The sequence below is a fragment of the Nilaparvata lugens genome, chromosome 3 (assembly GCF_014356525.2).
Source record: "Nilaparvata lugens isolate BPH chromosome 3, ASM1435652v1, whole genome shotgun sequence".
Lineage (NCBI taxonomy): Eukaryota > Metazoa > Arthropoda > Insecta > Hemiptera > Delphacidae > Nilaparvata > Nilaparvata lugens.
The window spans coordinates 60,493,361-60,510,860 of record NC_052506.1 but is presented as its reverse complement, the minus strand read 5'-3'; the positions used below and the strand labels follow the sequence as shown (position 1 = coordinate 60,510,860).

General features: G+C 33.5%; 1 protein-coding gene across 2 annotated transcripts in view; it reads right to left on the bottom strand.

The window, feature by feature from the left end:
* LOC111054508 (thyroid receptor-interacting protein 11) overlaps nucleotides 1–17,500 on the bottom strand; it is a 99,530-nt gene that overhangs the window by 47,327 nt on the left and 34,703 nt on the right. For both annotated transcript variants that reach the window (XM_039424265.1, XM_039424266.1), the window contains 2 exons: nucleotides 16,919–17,057; nucleotides 388–2,198 (listed from right to left, as the gene is read on the bottom strand). In XM_039424265.1, the coding sequence (XP_039280199.1) occupies nucleotides 388–2,198; nucleotides 16,919–17,057 (1,950 nt within the window). The remainder of the gene's footprint in view (nucleotides 1–387; nucleotides 2,199–16,918; nucleotides 17,058–17,500) is intronic.

The following is a 17,500-nucleotide window of genomic DNA, read 5'->3' as shown; positions in this document are numbered from 1 at the left end:
AATGGTCAAGTTTATTAGGTCAATATTCTCAAAAGTTTTAGATATATAGAACAAGGAAAAATCAACCAGATCTGAAAATTGCTGGAAAAATCAATTTCAAGAGCAGAAGGGTCGACAGAATGTTTTAAACATGGATATTGATTTAAATTTATTGAAACAAAGGTATATTATCTAAAGCAGGAAATTGATGATCCATTGATGTTCGACTGCTCAAATAGCATCCTTCATGCTTTATCCTACTTATTCCTAGATCCTATATGCGGAAATATTACTTTATTCTTGCCTTGATAGCCTAGTCTGCATGAAAAAATATATATATTTTTTATATATAATTGACTAAAAAGTTATAGAAAAATAGAAGATAGATTAAAGTATATAAAATGTTACCTGAAGGCTGCCTATCAACTGATCTCGTTCCAGTAGCAATTTGGGCATTTTCTCGCTACTTTCCAGCTCTAGTTCACCGCATCTATGTTCTAGTTGTTTGTTGCGTTTTTCGAGATTGTCAACTAACTGCTTGAGTGTGTTCACACTCTCCTCAGCTGCAACCGAATTTTGGACATTCTTCCTCAACTCTCCAAGCTCACCTTCTTTTTGCACAAAATCCTCATTAATCTTCGCCAATTTTGCTTCCAATATACTAGTCAAATCTTTATATTGCTGAATTTGTTGTTCAAGTGCTACAAGTTCACTGTCTTTCTCGCTTTTTTCAATACTCAATTTGTTGATTTCTGCAAGGAGATTAGATTTATCGTTTTCTATGGTATTGATAATTTGTTTAGAGTCATTCAACTCTGCTTGCACTTCTTTTAACACTACTTCCATGTTTACCGCAGAGCTCTTGTATTCATCATTTTCCCGATCCTTCTTAACTAGTTGCATGTGGTCTGCTTGTAACTTTTGGAACTTATTTTGCAACTCTAAAATTTCACCAGTCTTTTCCTCTATGCTAGCTAAATTCTTCTTATGATCCTCAACATAGTTGGACAGCTGAGTTTGCAATTTTCGATGCATATCTTCAAGTGTTTCGTAGGACTTGTTTCGAAGGGAAATTTCTCTTTCCAAGTCAGTTTTCTGTCTATCAATCTCTTCTAATTGTGAACGTTTAGAGGCTGTCTCATCATTTAGGGTTGTATAAATGTCTTTTAAATCAATTAGCTCTTGTTTTGTTTGTTCAAGTTCCTTATCAGACACAGACTTCTCCAAAATCAACTCGCACATCTTCCGTTCTTTCGATTCACATTTTGAGCAACTTCTATCACATTCATTCAATCTCAAAGTTTCCACTTGCTCTTTCAGGCATGTTATCTGTTGAGACAGTTCGATGTTGATGAGCTTCTCTTTCTCCATCTGTTGATCCATGTTGTTGGCGAGTGTTGTCAACTGTTGTTGGTGTTGCTCGGTGAGGAATTGGTTGTGCTGCTGCAGCTGCGCGATCTCGTTGTGCAGGTTGTCCTGGTGCTTGTGAGAGGCCTGCAATGCAGCCAACTGCGCATGCACGGCCTGTGCCTCGGCCCTGCACGTGCTCATCTCTACCTCGAGGTTTGTGCGCACTTCGCGCAGCACTTGCACTTGCTCGTCGAGCGCGCTCACCTTCTGCTCAAGCGCCTCCACTTGCTCGCTGTCACTGCCCTCAGCTATCGGAGCCAGACGTTCGCAGGTCGCCGTCAAACTCTGCACCTTCTCTATCAACGCCATATTCTGTTTCTCCAATGCTTCCAATTCTTCCTCGCTCTCTTGTAACCGGAGTTGAAGTGACCTGACCTCTTCTGTCTCGCTTGGATGAGATGGCGCAACGTCAGCAAAATACTCGTCAGGAATCACAGATTGATCGGAGCCGGTGTTTCTCAGTTTGCCATTGACCGGAGCCTCGTGAACGTCAGCAGCAGTCTGCTGAACGACGGTAGACTCCTCTGCATCAGTTTGCGAACACGCATGCGTGATAGCATGAACGGCGGACTTCTCCGCATCCGTTTGCGAACACGAATGCGAGGTGGCAGATTCCTCCGCATCCGTTTGCGAACACGAATGCGAGGTGGCAGATTCCTCCGCATCCGTTTGCGAACACGAATGCGTGGTGGCATGTGGTTCTGATCTCAATTTCAATTCAGCTGCGTACATGGATTTCAATTCTGCATGTTGACTGCGAAGTTGTTCCAAATCCCTGACTGCATTGTTTTTCAGTGTCATGATTTGTTCTGCAATAAGAATACCGGCGATTAACATACAGTAGGGGAATATGGGTTAAGAAGATCAAATGTAAAGACATGATATTGATACAAAGTACATTTTTTCAACACCACTCAATAAATTATTAAGAACCAAAATAGCTTTGTTCACATTCTTGATTTTCAACAAGTGGAAAGTTTTCGTGAAAAGAAATGAGTGAGGATATTCTCACTTCGCTCGAAGCCTGCTCAGAAAACGGGATATGGTTTTATCTCTCTTCTACTGTGGCTACGCATCCTATAGAGCAACAATTTATTGACACTGTAGGACCTTCATCACGTACTAGCTCTGGGAATACTATGCTTTTTTCATGTATTGATGGTTTTAGAAAATATATTAATTTAGCTTCTTGCATTGCGTGAGGGTTCGAACAGAATGAGTGGTGAGCGGTGTCGATTTGAGTTTCGATCGATGCCACCCAACAGCTGGCAATGATAAAAACATTTGCTTGGGGTCATAGTGCTAATATAAGCTAAAAGATTTGATATGGAAGGCCGATTGCGATCACGACCTACACTGAACCTAGCGCCGCAGTGCAAGCTGGTTTCGCACAGCTTGGCTGAGTTGTCATTTGAGATGCGTGTCTGAACGGGAAGTCTTTCGGCCGCATTGCAGGATGACTTGACGGTTGCCGGATGATCAACAGCTGGGGTTTTTCGTTATTTTCCAAGATAGAGGAATTCTGATTGCAGATTCGTTGTCAGCGACACCAAGTTTAGCCATAAGGTTCAGAATGTCAAAAAACAATGAAAAAAATCAATTTTTAAAATCATCATGAAAAAGTCAGTTTAAGGTCTCGCGGATGTGTTTTTGGAAACGTTTTACTGATGACGTTCTTAAAAGTTAATAGAATTGGATACTGTTGATATATTCAGAAGTGGTGGCAGAAAAATTGATGGAATTTCGAGGATACATTTTCACGAATTCGATTTTTTAATTATCAATTTCAGAAAATATTATTAGGTAGTTTAAAAAAAACTTCAATCAGGTTATTGGTTCAAAATCAGGTATATTTTATTAGTGAATAGCATACATGATAGGATTTTTTTGATTTCGGGTATTGAAGCAAGTATTGAACCTGATAGACTTACCAAACTTGAAAAAGTAATAGTTCAATAGCAGTATATTATTTTTAGAGTGAAGGCGGCAAGTATTGAGATAAAAAATGCTTGCACTTCAAGCATGGCTTCACATGACACACCTTTGGATGATCATCAATCGGATTTGTAGCTTATTAAAAATTACATTCTATACTCACTGAGCTTATTGAATTTGATTCTTTCATCTCCTATATAGAGGGGATACTTTAGATTCATTACCCACTCTCCTAGAATATAAAAGAGATTTTATTTTTGTTTGATTTCAGGTAAAACATGTCGCTCTCCAAAAAAATTACTTTAGAGTGAGTGCAGTTTATATGTACGGAATGAATTCTTGTTCAATGCTAGGCCTACATGTGGGTACATCAGTATTACAGAGATAGAGTGTGATGGTTAATACTTTCTTGTCTATAAAAATAAGGAATTATCCTGATCAATTCTTCAACTAAGCAAGGTTGAACATAGAATCATTTGATATTTTACTACAAAAATCAAACCTGTACTGGAAAGAACCTCAACCAACTTCAGGGAAGCTATTTCTTCCGAGCAACGACTCACTATTACTATAAGGTAATAAGGAATGAAGCTAAACTGCCGCTCCGCTCGGCCCAGACATGTCTGAGGAATCAAATTAACCGACTGGATTTATCTTGAATCTGTCCGCTAGGCAGAGCTACGCCGACCATTGCTGGGTGGAAGCGGTTACAGCGGCCGCTCGCATTCCCACCAACGCTGCTATTATTTGCTGTCTCAGCGCGTAGTCAGAGTCAGTCAAGCAGCCAGCCTGCACTGCGGAAATGGGTTCAAAAAGCTAGGTTTTTTTTAGAAAGCCAAAGACGACCAGCCCGTTCTGTTCGTACCCTGAGGCATATTTACATCACTATTATTTTGTAATGATTTTGGTATTTCTGATATCTTAGTCACTTAAAGATTGATTCAAAATTAAATCTCACTATTTCGAAAATTAATGCTTAGGGATCTCATGTAAATTTGGTTGAATAAAGAAGTATAAATAATGATTGAAATAAATGTCCAATATCGAATTATTCCCATAAAAACAGTATGCAACGCAAATCGTTCTATAGTGAGGTCCACATTATAATGGCAGTGTATGATTGACAATACTGTTGCTGTCCTTTTCTATCATACAACAAAACAGATAGCACTATCTCTCTCTCGCTTTGCAATGTTGTCTATTTGCCAGAATATTTTATATTTAATTTGACAGTGACTGTACAAAACTGAACAAACCATATTCTCAGCCGCCATTTTCTTCTTCATTCTATCAAAATACTTGAGTACACAAGTCGTATAATTGATTTAAAATGTATTTTTGAAACAATGAAATAATTTTTAAACATTACCTTATGAGAAACACAAATTAAAACCTGAAATGACATTTTAAAAGTTGATAACTAACCATCCTAGACTTCATCCATGCTCAAGTTACACTACCCGTATGAGTTAGACACCACTCGTACCGGTACAAATAATATTGAAAAGTTATTTCAGAATTAATCCATTGAAATTACTCATTTTTTAATAGGATTTCTATTTTTCTATTATTTTTAAAGGAAATTGGAATAGAATACCTACCAAATAACTCAATTTCTGTTGTTTTGAAATTCAGATTGTTGTATCACAGCTTTTTAAATTAGCCGCCATTTCAGGTTTGTATAAAAATAAAAATCTGATCTCAGTCATGAAAGCAAATTTCTGAATCAAATTATGAAAAAATATATTTTCTTGATCAATTTGATATAAAATTGATTATTTTATCAATGAAATGATAATTATTATTAGATTAAATTTAATGGGACGAATTGAGTAACAGCTGTGTACAGTCAGTGGCAAAATGGAGAGACTTGGCAAAGTTTTTCTATCTTTCTTCACTGCCATTATAACGTGGACCTCACTATAGGCATTTTTACCCCACAAATGTGCAGTCTGTGAGACACTTCGATTGAAACAAAACAAAATTGTTATTGTAGAAGCATGTTAAAAATGGTTTGAATATTTTCATATATATGATTTCTATTATTATATGCTAAGGACAAACTTTCCATATGTCAGCTTTACATGAGGATGATGAACTTGTGGGATATTATAGCACTGTTGAAATGGATGATTTTTTTCCATTGAACCTCTTGAGCGGAATCATTATGAAGGGGGCTTAAATATTTTTCACACGAAAAAAAGGAGCATAAACAAGAATTTCGATGAATTAGTGCATTATATTGGTAATGTCAGTATTAAGTTTCAGGTTGTTGCATTGTCGGAGACATGGATTTCGGAAGACTCGCAGTTTCATGAAAATTTGCAAGGTTATAATGTAATAAAAAAAAAGGAAATTCTCTAAATGTGATGGGATATGTTTGTTCATTGACGAAAAAATTAAAACAGAATTGACTTAGTAATCGTAAAAGCAAACTACATCTGCATTTCATGTTTAATAAATAATGTTGAATCTATATAATAAGAGAGAGTAGGGTTGTGTTTGTTCGTATCAAAACATGTCAACTTGTGGATTGCATACCGGAAAAACGGGAATGATTTAGATCTCCAAATTTTGAACATAGATTCTAAAAATAGCAAAATCGTGCACCTCGAAGCCCAAATTTTAATTTTCTTTCTAGATTTTTCAGAATTAATGTTTAAATTTGATTCATGGAACATCATACAGCATACCTACATTGTTGTAGATGTGTTTGTATAAAGGAAGCTCATAGAGAAATTGATACGCTGGTAACAATGGGTCATATGAATAAAGTTGAGCATTTGCTTATACTTCTAAAATATGGAGCATTTGCTTCATTTTCTATGAATAAACGTGAGCAAAACCTTTTGCTCAAAAAGGTGAATCTAGTCTAGAGCAGCTTATCACCTTTTGCTCATAGTAAATGGCTCAACTAATTCGTATGAGGAAGAGGAAACTATATCAGATACGATCACAACCAATAGTTGAGAACTATAAAACTCTTTTCAGATTCAACTATGATATATATCACCATTATTCCTACAAAAGAAAGCTACCTGATATACAGGGTGATTCATAATTATGGTAAAATAATTTAATACGTGATAGTAGAGGTGAAAATAAGAAGAAAAGTTTTTATTAACATATATATATATCCATAAACGCTTCATTAGCGAGCTATACAGGGTGAAAGATTTCGCCCGGAATTCATTTCCTCTGGTGAAATACACCGATGCTGAATTGTTTGGGGTCTAGTTTTTAAAAAACGTATGGTGGATTCATATGGAAAAATATCTGAAAAATTGTATAAAACTAGTCTGGAAGCTGTAGTATGAGTAATTTTTTAAGAAAAAAGTTAAAATATGCAAGAAATCCACGTAGAAAAACACAGACTTCTACGTTTGATGCCCAATAACTTTCTTTAATGACCAGTAAATAAAAAAAAATTGAAATAAAAATTGTAGAGAATTCAATTCTGAAAAGAATTATGTAAGCTGTGTAAACTAAATTCAAATAAAAGTTGAATAAAATGTATTCTTATGTAGCACATTTATGCAGGCAGACCCCCGATTCACTTGGACTGTTGAGTTGGAGGAACAAGTTCTTAATTAAATTTATGAAGATCCAGAGAAGAGCACGAGAGAATAATCAGTGCAGTTTAATGTCAATCAATCTATTAGTTTGAGGATCCTAAAAGAGCAACAATTACATCCATACCACCTCCAGAAAGTTCATACTCTATTGCCACGAGACTATATTCCCCGTGCTGGTATTTGCATATGGTTTTTAGAAAAACTTGTTAACCGAAACTTTTAAACAACAGTTTCATTTACCGACAAGGCACACTTTACAAGAACTGCTATCGTTAACGTCCACAACCAACATATTTGGGCAGCTGACAATCCTCATGCCATCAATCCTAATCGTCCACAACATCAGTTTTCAGTAAACATTTGGGCAGGAATCATAGTAGATCATCTACTTCTGTTCGAGCTTTCTCCCAGGCTTAATGGCATAATCTACTTGAACTTTTCGAGAGAGGAGCTATTTATCTTACTTGAAGATGTACCTCTTCAGTTGCGCCAATAAATTTGGTTTATGCATGATGGAGCTCCAGCACACTTTAGTGTTGCTGTTCGTGAACATGAACACCTGAATCACAAGTTTCCAAATCAATGGATAGGCCGAAGTGGGCCAGTACCATGGCCAGCTAGGTCACCACATTTGAATCCTTTGGATTTTCATCTTTGGGGACACTTGAAAACCTTAGTCTACAATACTCCGATTGATAGTACAATTGAAGAACTCCGATTGAGAATTTTGAACGGAATAGGAATGATAATTAAAGAAGACTCCTGGAATATTTGAACGGGTCCGACAATCGATGAGAAGACGTCTTAACATATGCATTAAGAACAACGGAGGTCACTTTGATCATCATCTTTAGTCTTTTGGTATAAGTTTAATGTCATTTAGATAAAATGTTACATTCATATAGGAATCAAACTTTTCATAAAAACCCGAATATTTTATTTGCAATCAGCTACAACCTATGACCTATTAGTTCTCTCCTCATAAAACAGCAAATTTTTGTGGTGTATGTACTACATAATACATTTTATTCAATTATTATTTAAATTTAGTTTACACGGCTTACATCATTCTTTTCAGAATTAAATTCTCTACAATTGTTATTTCAAAAAAATTATATGTTTACTGGTCATTAAAGAAAGTTATTAGGCATCAAACGTAGAAGTCTGTGTTTTTCTACGTAGATTTCTTGCATATTTCAACTTTTTTCTCAAAAACTATTTACACTACAGCTTCCAGACTATTTTTATTCAATTTTTCAGATATTTTTCCATATGAATCCACCATACGTTTTTTAAAAACTAGACCCCAAACAATTCAGCATCGGTGTATTCCACCAGAAGAACTGAATTCCGGGCGAAATCTTTCATCCTGTATAGCTCGCTAATGAAGCGTTTATGGGTATATGTTTATAAGAACTTTTCTCCTTATTTTTACCTCTACTATCACGTATTGAATTATTTTACCATAATTATGAATCACCCTGTATAAAGATGGTCATCACAAAATAGGAAATAGGCATTTAAGAAGATGAGAGTGTAGACGATTATAAGAAGGCTTTTGATATTATAAGAATATGCTGAAGATTATTATAGAGATGACATTTTTTCACGCTATTATTTCAAAATTCTAAACTCAACTAACCTAAAACTTTATTCATAAATAGAAAACAGAGCAGACGACGCAAACAAGCGGTGCACCCTACTTGCATATTTAGCGCTTCCGTGAGCTATAAAAACAAAGTAAGGCCACAAAGGCGAATCAGCAGATGAAAAGTCTTTAAAATACGTGAGCATTTGCTAGAGAGTTCAGGAGCATAAGGTAAGAGTATAAGGTAAAGCTCATTCATATAAAAATGAGCAAATGCTTTTGCTTTCACCTTTTGCTCATGAGCAAAACCTTATGCTCCATGCTCTTGCTCATGAGCATCTGCTCTGGTTTTATTATATGGGCCAATGTGTTGCAATATGTGTTTCGATACAGGAAGCTCATGTTTCGATACAGGAAGCTCATGTTTCGATACCGGAGTTTTGATACAAATTCTGGCAGCTTATAGCGATTGTGATAATATTATATTATTGTGAGTTGTTAAGTTTTGAATATCAACATTTTATTGATTCTCAATCTTTCAAATTTTCGAAAAGCTGTTTTTGTCATCTTTAAATACGATATTAAACACTAAAAATCATCTACCATACAACACTACCGCCGCCGGTACGAGCGGTGAGTTAAATTATTTAAGAGTTTTGATTTTAAATGAAATCAATACAATAATATAGACAACATACTATTATTATTATTATTATTTCGCTGACAAATTCCTAAATCGGTGAAATATTGACAACTTTTCTTAACATAAGAGATGTTTTCAAGTATGATGAAGGTTAGGTACGGTACCGTATGTAGCCTACTGAAAATCCGTGTATCAGAAACGAAAATTTGTTGAACCCAATTGAAGAGCTATATTATTCAGGTTTTTGAACAAACATTTTAAATAATACGTGTCGGATTATTTTGAACTAAGTGCTATAAATAATCATTTTCTAGCTATTTTGGGGGCAAATTCAATCGCAGTCCAAAATTTAACAGTATATTTGAATATTGCCCGAATTTTCTGCAATTTATTTGTATCTCTTCATAGATAGATGCAAAAATTAATGGATATAATTATGAATCATCAGACAGAAACGAATTGAATCTTTTTAAATGAAATATGCCACATTTATTTTCATTCTATCTTTATCACTGAAAAGATAGATAGGCTAGGATGACACAATCTATATAAATAAAAATCGAGCCTCAAATTTTGACGTACAATAACTTTTTTATGTATGCACCAAATTTGATGATTTTTTAGTTGTGTTCGTTATGTTTAGGACCAGGTTTATGGCCTATCAAATTTATAATCCGACTTCAGGACTCTTTCCTACGGTCCTTCAGTTTACATGTAATCCTTATGGTAGAAGATTTGTGAGCTGGCCTCTTACAGAAATAAAAATCAGCTGTTATAATCATTGCGTCATCCAACAGCCGTCGGTAGACATGTTTTTTTATTTTCTTTATTTTTACTGATTCACAAAATTTTAATTCTAATAATAATTTCAACATGTTTAAAATTTCAACATGAGTATAATTTGTGGATTTGAGTGAAATTTTAATATTTTTTGTGATTGTGAAGTAAGATTTTGGTTTGGATTTGTATTTTGAAATTAAATTAATCTGATAAATCCAAAATTATTGTAATACATACATTTTTTGGACTCAAAAATAATTTGTGAATTAAATTATTATTTACATAACCTCTAGACCGTGTATTCCAAATTAAGGTTTAAAGCAGTTTTGGGCAAATGCCTGTTGTTTTTACCTGCATTGTATCTATTAAAATGAAATAGGCCTATTGAATAAATTAAATGAAATAATGCCGCGATGCAAACGACGTCCAAACTTGGGTCTTAGAACTTGGAATGCTGTAAATTTAGAATATGCACGGGGAAATCAGCAGCAAGGAGATATACCATTCAATTCCCCAGCAAGGTGAATTTAACTATATCTAAAAATACAAAATGCTGTACAACTAGCACATAGGAAGTCCATATTGAGATATAAAATACTGATTGATGGATAATTTTCATAAAAATATAGTGCATCAGATTAAGCAAAGACTAAGCACACCTGAGGAGGCGCGGCTTGGTGATACAAAGTGTTGATCTTATGGAGATTGCTTTATCACACTGTTCCACGCCATGTCCGAATTAGTGTGTGTGAGTTTTTCCATTCAAACAAATAAGCAAGAAGCACCTGGATGCAAAATGCCGCATCGCGCCTCCTCAGGTGTGCATCCAGCTAAAGTTTGTCATGAGATGTATTAACTGTTTGGCGTTACGAAGTTCGCCGGGCCAGCTAGTATATTATAATTTCAATTTATCAATCACCAGCTCTGAATCTAAACGAATTTATTACAAGCTCACATACTTGCCTGAATCAAATGAAAAGAATTAAATGATATAATTATAAGAGGTGACATGAATCTCAATATCCTCGCAAATAATCATTTCGCTAATGAATACCTAAGTACACTACACTTGAATGGGTTTAAATCTTATATTAATAAACCAACAAGAGGCCCCAATGGAGCCGTATCCTGCATTGACCACATTTTTTTCATTAAGATAATAAAATTAAAAATGTTGTGACGGGTGTAATTTCAAAAACCAATATACTGTAACAGACCATTTCAGTATTTCTTTTCATCTGAACGAGGTTAGTGATAAGGAAACGAAACACGGTGAGCCATGGACTAAAGTCAAAATAGATTTTGATGGTCTTATGAAGGACTTACAGGGAGAAAACTGGGAAGATATATACAGAGCCGATGATATTGATATTATGTTGAATCTTTTAGTTGACAAATTAAACTCTAACACAAAATAGAACAAAAACAATTCGCATGAGTAAAGATAAAAAGACCTCTTGAAAAATGGATTACACCCGGTTTAGTAAACTCTATACGTGTTAGAGATAAAATGCATAAAATTATTAGAAAGCAACCGAATAATGTCCAACTAAATAATAAATAATTATGTCATATAGAAATATTCTAAATAATTTGATAAAACAAGCAAAAATAGATTACTTTGACAAAAAAATTGACGAACACAAAAATTATTCCAAGAAAACCTGGGAATGTATAAACGAACTTTTAGATACTAAAAAAAATACAAAAACAATCAATCTGGATGCCGAAGTACTTAATAAATACTTTGCCGATGTAGGAAAAACTTTCGCTGAGAAAATGTTTGAGGATATAAAATAATATACCTAAACCTAAATCCCAAAACAACTCATGTGAGAGAAGTATCTTTCTCCGCCCCAAAAACACAATAGAGATACAAAAGATAATTGATAAATTGAAAAACAAAGCAACACCTGGAGCCGATAATTTCTCAGGATCGTATCTAAAACGAGTATAAAGTTTTATTACCGAACCCCTAGAATTTATATTCAATAAATGTTTGAGCAATGGATACTTTCCTAGTAAATTCAAAGAAGCAAAAATTATTCCTATACCTGAACCCGGCGATCCAAATAAACCTGAAAATTACAGAACAATCAGCCTACTAAGTAATTCATCCAAAACACTAGAAAAGATTCTAAAATTGAGATTAATGAGTTTTCTTGATAAGGAGAGGATAATTAGTGATAACCAATATGGTTTCCAAGCCAAAAAGTCTACTAAAGATGCAGTAATTCACCTTAAAATTGTGTGCAACAACTTTAATGAAAATAAAAAAAACTGTAGCCGTCTTCATGGACTTATCTAAGGCTTTTGACACTATCCCACACAAATTACTCCTAGATAAGCTAAATAAATCTGGAACTAGAGGGTCCGTAAACAATCTATTTGCAAGCTACTTATCAAATAGGAAACAATATCTAACTTGAAATAGCTGAACGGACATTAAATTCACATCCAATTTTGGACTGCCTCAAGGATCAGTTCTATCACCGATTTTATTTCTAATCTATGTCAACGATATGCTCAAACTAAACCTTGGAAATTGTACTACATTGTCATTGGCTGATGCTACAACACTCAATTATAGTGGGAGTAGCTGGGAGGAAACGTTCAGTAATTTAAAAATAGTTCAGAAACGGCTCAAGGATCATGTTCTCACCCTCAATACTGAAAAAACCAAATACATAACCTTTTCACCTAACATTACCGGACAACCACCAATAAATATGAATATGAATGCAAATTGTATAAGCATGGTGAATGAGGAACAGGAGATAAAAACACTGGAAAGAGAGTACAAACTATGAAATACTTAGGAATAGTAGTTGACCAGCACCTTAAGTGGAAAAAACACAGAATATTTATACTCGAAGTTGAAGTATTTAATCCATATCTTCTACAAAATAAATAGAATAAGAAATAATATTATTTAATAATATAAATTTTAATAATAAAATTTATTTCGCATATGCACATTCATTGTTCCAATATATTATATAGAGGTGTGGGGTGCTGCTTTCGATTCTCATGTAAAAAAACTTTTCATCTTACAAAAGCACATGATAAGAGCGGCCCTGGGAAGACCACGAATTTACTCAAGTAGAGAAATTTTCCTAGAATTAAAGGTTCCAACTCTAAGACAGACTTACATTAAAAGTGTAATTCTGTACTTGAATAAACATAGCAATTCATTTACCACTCACACAACTTCCTACAACATTCGAGCAAATAACACAAATAGATTTAACATACACTTCACAAAACTCACTATATTCAGACATCAACTTCCGTACTATTGTAATTAATCAACAAAATACCAATAGGCTTTGTTTACAGAAATATAACCGAATCATTACTCTCAGATATACAGAGTTGGGTTGATAGTAACATTTTCTTTAGGCTGACTTAGGCCTGAAAGCTAAGTTTTATTTCAGTTGGACAACCGTTACCATGTCCCTGAATTCGCTTGTCATATTCATGATGATTGAATAGCTTCGATCTTTATCATCTCCTTTGTTGCCTTTCTTAATACCGAGAAATCTTTTGTCACCATTTATTTACATCTAACAATCTCTCACATCTTCATCTATTGCTGATTTTTTTTCTTTCCTTTCGTTTTTCTTTTCTTTTAATCTATTTAACGTTACATTGAAATTTATAATTTTCTCTTCAATATCTTTCTTCTCTGACCTTGCTTACCGATAGGATTTTTCTTTGGTATTACTATTATAATTCATATATAAATAGATATATATATACTTATTATTTTATTATAGGCTTCTTCTTGTACTGTTATTTATTCCCCACACACAGATTCGTCTATGTGGGGAAAATATTCACAAATTTGTTTTTAGGTATGTTGTCTATGTAAATGTATCTTGTGTCTTGTATTGTGAATTGAATAAATTGAAATTGAAATTCTTATTTTGTACGCTTATCTATTTCTCTTTTATTACACAAGTGTTATATATTATTGTTTATTATTTTGACGTGCTAATACAATGTAAAGTTATTCTGGCAATAAATAATCTTTAATCTTGAATCTTGAATATTGCCCTAACTAACCATATTGAACGAATTCACTGAAATTTGAAATAATGTTAAATGTCTTCGAATCCTAATAGGCTGCAATGTTTACGCATTGCAGTGATTGACAGTGATGGAATTTGATTCTTCCTTAAATGAATCATTCAAGCAAACTCTCTTCATGAATTATTCATGTACAAACCAAATAATTTTCTTTTTAATATTTGAAAAATTATTTATATTCTCTTGACTATTTTCTTGACTTGTTTTGGAGACGAAAAAGATTTGAAAGAATTCTTATCAGGATTCGTTGAAAGCGCATAATCTAGTAAAAGAGGTATAATGTTTACCAAAATCACATTCCATTTAAAATTGGAAATAGAATTTACTTGAAAACTCATCCTATGAGTAAAGAAAGCTGTTAAAAATATTATTGCCAAGTTATTGCATAGATATTGCATATTTGAAAAATTGGGTTAAGTGTTCTTGCTGTGAAATTGTAATCACTTAATGGAAAAAATTTATTCGTAGAGCTCATGTAAGCCAATTGAAGATTGGAAGAAATACGAATTCATATTAATTTTTGAAACTTAATTGTTTCGTACGAAAATCAATATTATTTTGTTAATCTATATTCAATCGATAAATATTCATTATTGTAAGACAAAAATAACACATGCAATACTTATATAAATTTTTCACTTCATTGTTTGCTTCCACGAAAGTAAATTTTCTATCAGTTTTTTCTGGTGATTTCTCTTTCTTCTGATGCATGTTGCAATTTGTGACATGGTTCGGTTTTAAGTCTGGGATTCATTTAATGGCCAATAATCAATAAATGTGTATCAAAGTATAGTAGACAGTGAACTAACAGCATTATTCCAACTATAATAATTAACTTGTAGCAACTAATTGTTTATTTATCTATGCCTTCTTGCACCGCTATTCATTCATTCATGCCTTCTTACAAAACAATTTCTTCGAAGAACATTTACATTAAATTGAAATCATGTGGTAATTTTTCACTCAAAAATTTTCGATGTAGCCATTGGAGGATAAGAATCGAGAAGAGAAAGGCCCACATCAGCAAAAAGATATTTACGTACCCAAAGCAAAATACCAACTCTCTTATAATTTGTTGGATATTGGATATTTGGAATATTGGATATTAGGATATTGGAATTACTTGGATATCAAAAAATATATACTGTATATAATAATTTGAAAAAAATGTGGTCGAAAAAATAGCTTTAAAAATAAGCGTATATTGTATACAGAGTTGGTGAAAATTATGGAAACTGCTTGATATTTATTCTATATGGGAAATTTGAATGGGTCTGATTGGGGATCCTATTCGAATTTAAAAAAACTACTTTTCTGACGCTTCAAAAGTTTGGTCTGCAATGATAAAGAGTACCAAACTAATAAAATTTATAAAAATGCTCGAATATCGTTTTTCGAGGTCAAGTGATATTAACACAAAGTAGTTTGATCTGTCAGATTTTCAATATACTCATTTATTTCATTTTTGGATGATTTATGGTATATTTAAACGAGAATAACTTTGAAACACTTAAATCTATGAGCGAGTTTCGCCATTTATTTTCTCTTAAAATTCTGTAATGCATGTTATCATATCAAACCACCTTTCCATTCAAAGTGAAATCCGATTAAAAGTAAGGGTTCCAAGATGGTGGACCAAAATTTTGAAGCGACCGTAAAGTAGTTAAATTCGAATAGGATCACCAATCAGACAGACCCTATCGTCAAATTTCCCTTTTAAATGGAATAATAGGTATCAAGCTGTTTTCATCAACTCTATTTTGACTATCAATATTTACTGTATCTACAAGAAATTCAAATTTCATGAAACAGGAAGAAAATTAGAATTAAATGAAGAGGATGAAAATAACCTTTTAATATTACCACATTAGTCTTGTGTTACTATTAAACTCATCAATACTAATTGAACGAGCGTTAGCGAAGTTCTTACTTTTGACTTACTAGAGCCTAAAGTCGTTTTCTGTCTGTATGTTCGACAAGAAATGTATCAATGATCATTGAAACTGTTTGAGATATCGATGTGCGGGTTTCGCAATTAATTTTCCTTTGAAATTCTGTATCTGAATCATCTATCACATGACCACCTTCCCATTTGAAAAACTGAAGTTTGATTCAAAATGAAGTTTCGATCCGTATGACGGATCCAAGATGGCGTGCAAAAGTTTTGAAGCGACAGAATGTTTTTTTCATCAATTGGAATGCTTTCCATGGAAGCATGGAACCTACTACTGTAATATCATTGTAAAAGATATATTTAGCTGGTTCCATAATAATTCTCGCCAATTCTGTGTAATTACAAGTTGCGGATCTCAGAGAAGAGAGAACAATACAACAGTTCATGAGCGAGTTCTTCAACCCAGGGGGTATTCTAGTTCAATATCTTATCAATTTTAATAATTATTTTATTTTTTATAACTTCATCAAGTACTCATTATTTTCTGTCAATCATGTCAGGGTCACCGTTAAAAGTAATGCATGAATTTATCTTCTTTCACAACAGAAAAATCTACAGCATCAATAAATACTGAAAATGGTACAGCATTTATTTATATACTAACAATGGATCTATTGTAATTACAATCAATTTATGAAAATAACACTTTCCAATTACTCGAATTCTCACAAATATTAATGAAACATCATCCAATCACCCTATTTACCAAGCGTAGGAGTCATGATCTTCATCAGATTGAAACATTACAGTTATCAACTATCGAATTAAAAATCTACAAGCACTTGCTTTGAAGATTGGTGAAATATGGGTCAGACCAAGTCACATCAAAGTGACTCATCCGAAAATCCTTCTACTATTTCTGGCAACAAGCTCACCAGGAGTCAGAAATAAACAAGTGCAGTTACTTGTTACATGTATATTCAATAATAAACTGACTTTGATTGGCCAATCAAGTAACTCACCAATAGCTTGTTGATGTTCCATGTCCAACTCTTCCATTCCAGTCGATAGATTGGCGTTCTCGTCCTGACTGACGGCAACTTGCGATTCTAAATCTTGTACTGCCCTAATCATCGTTGCCAATTCAGACCTCAAATGCACCTGAAATAACAGCATTATAAAAATACTGAACCAACTGATTTCGATTTCAAGCTGAATAGCCATTTTCATTCTCCAAAACACTATTGACTTCTTATAAAAATTAAAAAACCTATTGCAATATCATGCTGAATAACCAGTTGCATACTTCAAAATTATATTGTCAACTTCTTCAGTATTATTATAGCTTCCTCACTATTGAGGAAAGTTATTTTACCCTATATAAATTTTTAAAGCTCTTTCGGTTCAAGTAAAAGCATTCAATCAATGCTTTTACTTTCACGATCGAATGTAAAAATGATCGAAGTCAGTAAAACAGCAGTCTATAAACTTGTAAAATTCTTCAGACTGCAACTTTGTTTATTCTTCATTTGTAAAACACTTAAAATAATGTAATTGACATTTTCCATAGTAATAAATTATTACATTAATAGTTCTTATCAAAT